Raw genomic sequence first — 12,166 nt, forward strand, 5'->3', positions numbered from 1 at the left:
AAATAATTCCTGAACGAGATTTCAACGAGACTGACACATCAGAAGAATACATCCTTAACCTGACTGCATGTTTATCTGCCTGTCCTAAACTTTTCTGTTACAAAAAGTAAATGGAATAATTTTTATTAATGGGGGATTGCAGTTAAGCCATTTGTAACCTGTACCACCATTTCTCAATTTAATGTTCTAAGGTTCCATTTAAGTATATGGCCCTGAACTTTTTATCACTTGAAAGATCAGAAATTATTTAAAGATCTGATCAAAGAGGTGAAAGATACCAAAGGGACATTCAAAACTCAAGTCAAAAATAAACTGATAACGCTGTGGCAAAAAAAATAAATGACCAAAAGACGAACAACATAGAAAACTAAATACTGAGCAACACAAACCCCACCAAAAACTGGGGGTGATCTCAGGTGCTCTGTTTTTGGGTTCACAATAGACTGATTGATTAATAGTTGGTATCTAACTCCACTTTCAGCACACTTTGCTATATAACAGTGGCAACTAATAGTTGTTGTCTAACTCCACTTTCAGCACACTTTGCTATATATATAACAGCGGCCAACTTTTATTGGTTGAGGAAGCCAGAGTATCTGGATAGAACAAGGGCCTTAAGCAGGAAAACTGGAATTCTTAGTCTATTAAGATAGTAGTCGAAAGACGGCATGATTGTCAAAAAAAATATTGGTTCAAAATTTCTGGTTTCTAAGAATTTTTTTTTGGGGGGGGAGGGGGTGATAGATTCAGGCTTCTAGGAGCCTCAAGTTCAACTAGTGTTGTCTTTTCTTCCTGTTTACAAAAATAACAGGAAATTAACAATGCTGGAATAATTAGTATTGAATTTTTGTTACCTGCTAACAGATGAAAATTGTTAGCTAAAGACGCATCACAGTTTCACTGCTATTTAGCTGTATAACAACCTTTGATACACTGGAATAGTGCTTATTTAGATCTCACGTGTTTTGTGGTATTGGTAGTCCAGAGGGACCTATCAAGCTATGGTTCAATCTTATTGTGATATTTGTAAATATATTAAGCTTCTTTGACGTTATAATGTATTTCATTTATGACTGATAAAAACAATTGCCATCGGCATTAGCCATAAATTATAAATCAAAATACTTTGATGGAATTCATTTGGTTAGGATTTAAAAATAAGCATTAATAAGCATTATATTCATTTCTATAGAAATTGATTTGAATTTAAAGCAAACATCGGAATCTTCAGTCATTGTCTGTGCTTAAAGGTCCTTCGCTAAGCTAGTGTTCAGTTTAAATGTACATGCATATATATATGGAATTTAAATACCATTTTTAACACATTTCTATTCAGATGTTAACCTTTAAGATATATAATAGCATTTCAAAATATAAACATTGTAATTTCACCATTAGATCCAAGCTAAATAACAGAAGGAGAATTGGAAAACAAATTTTTATAAGAACTACCCTTGACTATCATAGTATCTGATGTCTTTTCATCCATCCATCCGTCCTATTTTTGTTACGAATTAGGGCAGTGAGTCATTTACGGTTCTAGAGTTATGCCCTTTTTTAACTTGGGAAATTGCAAAGCTTGAGTGGGGGCATTTGTGTCCTCGGACACATTCTTCTTTTATTCAAACCTAATTTATTTTGTTTTATTTGTTTTGCCATGCCTGTTGTGAAAGCAATTTTTTGCCATTGGTTCATGTTTTGGAAAAATTTGAAGAGAAACAAAAATCATTTAAAGATTCGTGCATTTCTGATAAATTGAATGACGAAAACAAAACTGATTTTATGCTGTAAAAAGTTGTTTAAATTTTCTAAAGACAGCGGATGAAATAGAATTTGTTAATCTGATTCAATACTTGGAGAGCTCTTAAGTGATTTCCTTTAGTGTCGTTCCATATAAAATCATTGTGGCATATTTTGAACTAACGTTTTAGTTGAACATCATTTGACAAGTCAGAATAATTTATTTTCCCAAAGCAGCATTCAGGTGATTAGTTTTTCAATAACATGCTTTTGTGTAAAGGTTTCCTTTTGAGATTCAATTTATTAAGCAAAATCTCCTAGTATAAAATGTCACTGACGTGATAATAATTTATTATAGTTCAGGATATGCAATAACCATGATACATGTAACTATGTAATTTAAAAATAAGGATATGAGGTATGATTGCAAAAGATGCAACTATCCACCAGAGACCAAATGATTAGACTGTTAACAAATATAGGTCACTGATGAATAGCCTTCAACAATGAGCAAAACCTATACCATATAGAAAGCTATTAAAAGGCCTTGCATGACAAAATTGAGTCGAATTTAGATAAGTAAACCAATTGTTTAAAGCTTAATATACATGTACACAATGTATATATAAAAAAGTATTAACAAAAATATTGAACTTCCAAGATAAATTCAACAATAAGGAGGTGTGATATGATTGCCAATGAGTAAACTCTCCACCAGAGTTCAAATGACATAGAAGTTAATAACTATAGGTCACTGTACAGCTTTCAACAATGAGCAAAGCCCGTATAGCATAGTCTGCTATAAAAGGCCCCGAAATGACAAATGTAAAACTATTCAAACAAGAAAACTATAGCTAACATTCTGATTTATGTACTAAACAATGAACGAAAAACAAATATGATATACAGCAACAAAGGACAACTACTGGTTCCTGACTTGGGAGAGGCACATACATAATTTGGCGGGGTTAAACATGTTTGCAGGCGCCCAACCCAACTCCTTGACTTTCATTTGTATAGTTCAAATATTCATTTAAGTGTCAACTTTAAAATTTAGTTTTTTGATTAATTTTTCTTAGTAACTATGAGTAACAGGTAAAGTTGTGCATGTGTACATCAACCTTATAGTAGTTACTTTACTTCATTTTTAATGTGTCTATAAATATCTCTTGAAAAATGATTGTTCAGTCTTACAGATAGTGTCCAAAGCATCTGGCAAGTTCGTAAATGGCCTGATGTGATTAAGTGTTCAAACATTCTGGCAAGCTCATACATGGACTGAAATGTACAAGGGTCCAAAGCATCTGGCAAGCTCATAAATGTCCTGATGTGTTTAAGTGTTCAATCATTCTGGCAAGCTCATACATGGCCTGAAATGTACAAGGGTCCAAAGCATCTGGCAAGCTCGTAAATGGCCTGAAGTGTATAAATGTCCAAAGCATCTGGCAAGCTCATAAATGGCCTGAGGTGTGTGAGTATATTGTCCATCTGGCAAGGTCTTTTAAAGGGGAAGTCTATACAGTTTCAGGAGACAAAACTATTATCAATATAAAGAATGTTCAACATCAAGATTTTTCCAATTTTGTTTATGATGGGGTCTTTATAATGTAATCTTATTACAGAAATTATATCTTAAAAATCAATGATTGCTTAGATTTACCCATCTAAATAATTTAAAATCAAACTGAAAAAAAAATTATATTTTTTCTGCCAGAAATTTGAGTAATTACTCTATTTAGGACTTAGCAGGAAACATTACATTGCTCCTAACATTTGAGATGGATTTTCCTAGGAAATGTGAGGTGGCAGTTGTGTAGATTTCCTTTGGAAAATTCTGATTTTGTAACATAATCATATGTACATGTGTAATATTATGATAAATAGCAGGACAATCATCGCTCCTACTACATGTAACATGTGTATACATGTGCTTTATATGGAATATCCTTTGAGCTGTACACTGATTTAATTTGCTCACTCAGTGTGTTTAGCAACAACAAAAAAACAGATTTACAATTGTAGCATGTTTAGAAGGTTTATTTCCACAACAAATGCTCAAAGGTATTGGATGTTGACTTAGACCAAAAAGTAAAATAACAAAAATACCGAATTCTGAGGAAAATTCTAAACGGAAGGAAAGTCCCTAAGTATACATTCATTTTACAAAAATGTAATTGAATTATTGTGTGCTAGTTATACATTTAAAGATATAGAAAAATATGATTCCAGTGTCATATCAACACAAATAATGACTTTATTGTAGTAATGTTTTCTTTTCTATACAATCTATCTTTTTCTTTTATAAATTGATCATGATCAATGATCCCTTGACCTAGAATTCCTGACTGACCTAGATTTTGAATCTTCTAACTGGAAGTGTTTAACGACCATGACTGGATGTACATCCCTCGCACGGTCGGTAAATCTTCTTTTAGTCCATCTATCTTATAAGGGATTTGACATAGGAAAAGTAATTACATGGAGGAGAAGATCAAGGATTATTAGGTTTGATGTCAGCGACACTGCAGTAATTTTTGTAATCATAGTAAAGAGTCTAGTCTTATTGTGATTCAATTATTCATACATGTATGCAGTAGTATGATAAATCAGACATTTGGAAACATATGCAGTACATGTAGTATGATAAATCAGACATTTGGAAACATATGCAGTACATGTAGTATGATAAATCAGACATTTGGAAACATATGCAGTACATGTAGTATGATAAATCAGACATTTGGAAACATATGCAGTAGTATGATAAATCAGACATTTGGAAAGCAGTTAGGATTTAAGAATGTTTCAGCTCAATGGAAAATTCAAAGAAAATGTCTCAACAACTGAATGTCATACAAAGTTATTGTGTCACAAAATGGAAGAACATAAATAAAAAGATGGTGTGATAGATTGAAATGTGAAACAAGAGGCTTTGTCTAATTATCACAATCCATCTTACTCATTCAGGCCAGACAGTTGTTTATAACTTCAGTCAAATATATCAGTCCCATTGAACATGTTAATGAAAGAGTTTCTTGCTGCTAAACCATTCCTAATTTTTATTCCCATCCCAAAACATGTTTTAGTCAAATTTCAAGGGAACATGATTGCTTTTTGAAGTTTTTTAAGTCAATATATGCCAAAATAAAGAGAGGTGAAAAAAGTTTCTTATAATGTGAACCTTCAGATTACGGATTTAAACCATTATATATATGCCTAGTTAAAAGTTAGTTACAAACTGCACCAAGTCTTTTGAAAATAGTAATTAAAGTTCAAGAGACAATTTTTTGCATGAGTAAATTTACAGTAGTCTGATTGCTAAGAAAGTATTTTGACAATTTTGTATTCTTATACATGATGTACATGGCTTGGATATAGAACATATTTCCATCAATACGACTCAGTAATAGTTTATGCTACAGAGCTATTCTATTTAAATGAATCAAAAGCCTTGTGATAATCAATAAAAGCACAATGCAAAGACTTGTTCTGATGTACACATACTGCTGGTTATTTACAGATAAAAATTATTCAAAAAACTGTTAAAAGAAGATACCCCAGCTATTAATAAAGAAGGTTATGCACATGTATTGATCAATGTTTGACGAATCACCTTTAATTGTAATTTAAAAATTACCTTTCTGCCTTAATCACATAAGAGTTACTTTTCTATTGTTCATGAGTCACCATATATTCAAAGTGACTCACAATTTTTTAACTAGATTTTTAATTTTAATGCAACTGCATGTATTAATTGATGCCAGCTAAATCCTATCAATAGAGTCACTATGACCTACTTTAAATACTTGCTGAATTTTACTTCTATATCAGTGTTAATAATCAAACTAAGCTAACAATGGAGATTTGGGGATTAAGACCATCTAAGTAATTAAAGATTACATATATAAGAAATAGATCAGATCAAATATTAGACATAGTAACTTTTAATAAACCTGAATGAGCAAATAAGAACTCATTTTAAAATAAAATGCTCTTAAAAACTTATTTATTTCTAGAGGTCCAAACTGACCTTTTCTTTCCATGGAAAGACAAAAATAATACCTATAATAATACTCCAGACTGATTGCTTCTTATCCCAGTAGCTTATTTTATTAGTCAAAGCTAATTATATATGTGTATTACATAACAACAGTTAGCATTGTATTATATTGCCAGACTTTGTTAGAGGATAGCTGTGACATTTCAGATACATACAATTTTGTGAACAATTTGAAATGTTTATCATCATGTCCTGAGTGAATAAGGTCATTACCATGAAATTAAAAAGTATAATATGAGCAAAATAGCATTAATAGATCATGATATCAAATTCCTACAGTTTCCTCTAAAACAACTACTTCTTTTCAAATAAATTATTCATTTACTTTGATGGTACATAGTGATATTGAATGAGGCTAATTGTATCATTGTCCCACCAGTTCTCCTTTGGTATAAGTTTGGTTATTGGAGGACATGTCAAAGGTATTGATGAAATAGTGGGGACAATACAATACATCTGAAGTATTAATGAAAAGTAAACAAGAAAAATCATGAAGAACTCAGTGGATATGTTTTATCTGTTATTGAATTACGCTGTTGAGTAAACGCTTGCATTGTCATCTATCACTATTCCAGACAATTCATATGATTTCCAGTATTTTGATAAAAAATAAGAGTTTCCTTAGTTTTAAGATCTTGATGTTGTAATAGAATTGCTCACTGGTTTCAGAATATACCTGTAGTATAAAACAAAAATGTGTGAGTTTTTATACGCCCGTTTACGGGACGTATGATTTCAGCTGGAATTGCTTTAAGTTTATTGAACTTTTGTTAACATGAATCAATCCTCATTTTGTAATTAGATTTAGATTATCAATGTATTATTTTGCATTTGAAAGTTCAGTCCTGATTTACATATTTTGCTCTTTTTTTATTTCCTTCAACCTTGGAAATCCATGAAATTTATTATAATGAAGACCATTGGATTTTTTCTAATCTATATTTATAGAGTATTTTTATTACAATGATAATTTAAAAATGAATGTTTTAACTGTAACTTGCTAATGACAGTTTGGGCTCAAAATCAAATTAACACTAAGCCTGATATCTACTCCTTTTAGCAATATAAGAGTTAATTTATTCAGATGTAGATTGATGATAGGTTTTCATCAGCAAGTTGGGATTGAGTCGAAAATCAGCTGTTAACAATTCTGGAGGAATTTCAGTTTATATGGAAATTGAAATGATTTTGAATCGTTTGACCAATTTTATTTAAAGGAGTAGGCCCGATAAGACTTCTTTTTGGCCCCAAAATATAGCATTTTAAAATTTCGTTAAAAATATAAACTTTTAGCTATTTATTGGAAAGTAGAATACTTCTGTTACATAAATATGGGCTGTTTTTTACAATACAAGGCACATGCATCAGGTACTAGCATCATTAATTCATGCAAAATTACTGAAGTCTTCATAATTTTAGCATTTGCGCTAATTTTTTCTAAGACGGTTTTTGTCTAAAATGGAAGTGGCTGCACTTGTGTTCAGTCTTAATATTTTTTTATATGTTGTATTTGATGATAATACATAACATATATATAAAGGTGGAAACTGATCACGAATGCGGCCACTTCCATTTTAGACAAAAACCATCTGAAAAGTGACGTTTTGTGGCATATTTGATAGATTTTTTATATTTAAGATTTAATTTGAGCATCTTTAATGACCAAATCAGTTCAAATCTTTTACATAAACTAATTGAATCAACTGAAGTAGAGACGCAAGTTTAAAAAATGTCAAAAATTTATCATCACATGTATTTCGAATTTTAGGCCAAAATTAGCCCTTACTGGACCCATCTCCTTTAATTTGTTGTTACTGATTAGAAAATGGAAGTCAAGTTTGATATTGATGATTTTCACTTTTGCCATTGTAAGTTATGGTCCATCATTGAATGGAAAAATGACCGATTTATGTCGATTTCTTGAAATAAAGTAAATTGTTGAACCAATGCTTTTCAAATTTTATATGTTGTTACGTACTGATGACAAAATAAAACCAAAGGTCAAGTTTAATATTGGCAATTTTATTTTTGCTTCTCTGGAGTTGCGCTCTTTGATTGATTGGAAAAAGGCGTTTTAAGTTGTTTCTGTGCAGTAAGTGAGAACTGTTCTTCATGTACCAATGATTTTCATTCTTTAAGAAGTTGTTACTAGTGACCAAATACATATTAATGATTTTCACTTTTGCCATTGAGAAGCTACAATGTATGCATATGGTCCTTCATTGTTCGAAATGATTCTAATAGAACGGCATGTACTAAAACGTTGAGTGGAGTGGAGTGGAGTGGAGTGGAGTGGAGTGGAGTGGTGGAGTGGAGTAGAGTAGTGGAGTGTTGGAGTGTTGGAATATTGTAGTGTTGGAGTGGAGTCATGGAGTGAAAACATGGGAGTTAGGAAATGGAGTGGAGTGGAGTAAAGGATTTTGGTGAAATATTGAACGAATCACACTTCATATCAAATGAAATTGTTAACGAATTCAAATAAAAATCTCAAACGAATTGTTTTTTTTTTCTTCATTTTTTTTTAAATTGCAGAACACGATGATTTTTATATTATTTCATTTGTCATATTTGATTATTCAACAAAGTTGGACAATGTTTTCGGTAGCATTTTATGACAGCTAAGTTGGAGGTGTGATAATGTTGTATATCTAGTAATTATTTTACTATTCTAATTTCTAGGGTATTTCTAATGGCCTTTTTTTCTGGACTTTGTTTATCTTAATTATTATTTAATGTCTCTTCACAAACAATTAAAATGCATCAATCAATTGACCTTGAAGGGCAAATAATTATCTGAAGAAATAAAAACCCATCATTGTTTCTAATATCAGTGAATGAAAGCGTCTGCATTCAATTGGCTATATACACTTTCAATTGTTGCAATAGCAACACCCTTAAGTTTTACAAATTAATTCACAAAATATGTTTTTTGTAATAATCTACATATAATTATGTATGACATCTGAAACTTCAATATTGTGTTTATTATTGTTCTTCCAATTTTATGGAAATAATAAACTTGAACATTGACAAAATGTATTTAATACGATACTAAGCAGGGAAAAAGATTAGCAAAGGCACAGTAGCCTATGCTACTAAAATTTTGGACGAGCTCACAAAACTTTTATTAAAGTGCCCATAGTGCTTATGTTAATTTTCACATTGTGGCAGGTTTAGCCCCTTTGCAAGTAAAATTATTTACACCAGAATGTTGTTAACTAAGGTAAAATTGCTGAAAGACCCCTCCTAAATCATAGAAATCTATTATTTGACATTAACCATCAAATTTTGATAACGCCCTCGAGGTGCATCTTACACATTTCAGGACATCTTTAAATGTGTGTGCGACCTAGATTGTATGTTTGGAGATATAACCTTAAATCATACCTATGACGCATCCATGGTAAATTATATTGGTACAATGTACATGAATGCAGTTGGACGTTGTTGAGACCAAATATCCAGATTCGTTCTATGATTTTGAAAGCTATAAAAAGCATATTTCATAAATTGGTTTAATTTTAAAACTATTGACCCAACAACTCAAATACACTCCATTTCCTAACTCCTTGTTTTCACTCCATGACTCCACTCCAACACTCCAGCACTCCAACACTCCACTCCACCCCACTCCACTCAACCTTATAGTACATGCCTAATAGAACATACATTAGAAACTAGATTTACGGTCATATTGAACATGTTGAAAGCCTGGTGTTTAAACTTGTATGAGTTAACCTTATAGTCTGTAAACCTGGTATAGTGTAGCACTCACAATGTGTGACTAATTTATATTCACTCATAATTAAGGTGCCATTAAAGGCTAGATTTATTTTTTGGTCCATCGTTAATATTACAATATAATGCATGCACCTTATGTCCACTGGAATTTCAGCTTGCAAAACCTTTTTTGAGATAGATTTGAGTTTAAACAATATGATTATACAATACCTATAAATTCGTGAAGGAATGTAGGTTTTATATTCATAGTTAATCATAAGATGTCATATACATCTGTTCATGAAAACTCTCAGATCATCTAGCTCCTAGTAAAGTTTCTGTTACTACCAAATACAGAGAAAAATTTAATTTCTCTATCTATAACAGCTAGGCAATCTAGATCAACAAAAATTGATTGCATTAAATGGAATCTCGGGTGATGAATAGTTTTGCTATATTTCATTAAGAGTTTATGTCGCACAGCAGGGACAGCCATTTTTCTAATTTTCCAATTTTGGTCAAATTATCCCCTATTGTATAAATATCGGCTTGGAGATAATAGATAATAATGGATGAAAGATTCAGGTTTTTTTACTTAATTTGTGAGTTCTTGGTGAGTTGAAATGTGTGACAAATTGTATTGAACAAAATGTTGAAATACAATGAGATCAAATTTTATCTGTTCTCCTTTTGTCTGCTTTTAAATTGAGGAAATGTAAATAATTTGATAGTGAAAATTCAAGATAAATTGCTTTGAGGACAACTTCATTTAAGAAATGATTAATGAATGTAGGAGCCCTATAACTTGAGTATAAGTAAAGCAGAGTACAATAAAGGTATCAAGATATGTAGGAAGGGTTATCCTTAGTATATTTAGATACTGTAAACCAACTTATTTTCACGGATACTTCATTTCGCGTTTAACACTTTCTAGTCCACTTTGCAGCTATTGAATTTTTCGATTTTCTTATTTACTTGATGTAATTTAATAAGAAAAGATCCAAGTTTTACATATATATATATATTCGCAACGATTTATATTCACGTTATTTTTCTACTCGCCAAAGTCACAAAAATAAATTGCTTGCGAAAATTAGTTTGTTTACAGTATACAGTTGTGAATTGGACATTCTTTTTGAAAATGATTGTAACTGAAATACATGTTCTTTTCCCTAAACATTAATTAAGCTAATTAGTTACTTAATATTTCTGTTGTTAAGATGTCAAGATGAAGGAAACTGAACCATTGTGTAACTATGGTTATGACTTCTTATTTTCATTGTGTTCTGAAATGATATCTCTAAATTTACACTCAATATTAGGCTCAATACAGTAATGGATTTTGAAAGTATTGTTCAAAATAAGAATTCCCTCCCTGCATATGTGAAGAAAACTCACAAAAGTCCAGTTAATGCCAATTATTGGTATTTGAACAATATCAGTATTTCTAAAATTAAGAAATTTTCATGTACCATTTACATATTACAGACAAACTGAAAACTTTAAAAAATGGACTATAATATGTTTTCATTTTGGGGGGCATTATTCATGTAGTTATCAAAGTGTACGCTCATCCGTCTGTGTGTCCAAAACAAATGATTTCCAAATGATAACTTGAGCATGCCTTGTTTGAAAAGAATGAAGCTGATGCAGATGGAGATAAAGCTTTGATGTCAAAAGTGTCGGGAGCCAATTTGAAATGATGACATTTAACTCCTAAAGGACAAGTTCTGCTTTAGGTTCATTGCAAAATATATTTAATGTCAAGGATGAAAGAGGATGTTGTATATAGATATATATGTTGAAAATAATCATTTAGTAATATGTTTTTTTTTTTTTTCCATTATTTTTAGAGCGTTTCAACACATATGTAACCTTAAAATTACAAAATGTCAAGTCAACCACAATTCAAGTAAAGGGAAACAACCCATGCTGGGAGCAGGATTTCATGTTGTAAGTAACTTTATATGTATAGATTAGTCAGAACAAGATCATTATTTTTATTTACTCTACTCTTATATTATTGATCTTTTATAGTGATTGCAAGTGATTCTTGGTGAAAGTCTTTGCAGTGCATTCTGTAGAAATATACATTCATGAGACATTTTAAATCAGAGGAATTGTCACTAAAAATCACCAGCTTTTGGTCTGTTTCATTGTGACTATAGATGCCACTAAACACTAGTATCACTGGTATTGGATGAGTTATAGCTGTATATCCAGTAATTTTCTAATTTTTGAGAATTTTTTTAATTGGTAATAAATCAAACTTGGTAAATCTAATATCATTTAAAGCAGATGTTTTTCTTTCTTGAATCCATTAAACTTAATAGTAGTCTTTTCCAAGAAAGAATTATTGATTTATCAGTTCTGTAAATAAGAGGATATTTACTGAAAGTACTTTGTTTTTATCACTATATTAAGAAAGCACCTGCGTACTATCAATTTAAATTCTATAATCACTATGTCTATACATATAATTCATGGGTGAGGTTGTTTATTCAGTAACTTTGGTAACATTTGCACGAAGTCACATTGCATTTATTTTCAAATTAGTTGAACTGATTTAAGATGTTCTGGTTTATTATATCTCATAAAAAATGATAATAACACTTTATTATTTTATGCTTTGACAGGCTTTTCTGG

The 12,166-nt window shown here is 31.0% G+C and overlaps 1 protein-coding gene across 12 annotated transcripts in view; it reads left to right on the forward strand.

Annotated features, from left to right (window-relative positions):
• The window catches only part of LOC127734058 (protein unc-13 homolog B-like), a 166,763-nt gene that overhangs the window by 20,758 nt on the left and 133,839 nt on the right, over nt 1–12,166 (forward strand). For all 12 annotated transcript variants that reach the window (XR_007997393.1, XR_007997394.1, XM_052243657.1 and 9 more), the window contains exon 3: nt 11,374–11,473. Coding sequence is in view for 10 of the 12 variants with exons in the window: in XM_052243657.1 (XP_052099617.1) it covers nt 11,374–11,473 (100 nt within the window). In the remaining 2 variants the exon portion in view is untranslated. The remainder of the gene's footprint in view (nt 1–11,373; nt 11,474–12,166) is intronic.

Source organism: Mytilus californianus, unplaced genomic scaffold, assembly GCF_021869535.1.
Source record: "Mytilus californianus isolate M0D057914Y unplaced genomic scaffold, xbMytCali1.0.p SCAF_3, whole genome shotgun sequence".
Taxonomy (NCBI): Eukaryota; Metazoa; Mollusca; class Bivalvia; order Mytilida; family Mytilidae; genus Mytilus; species Mytilus californianus.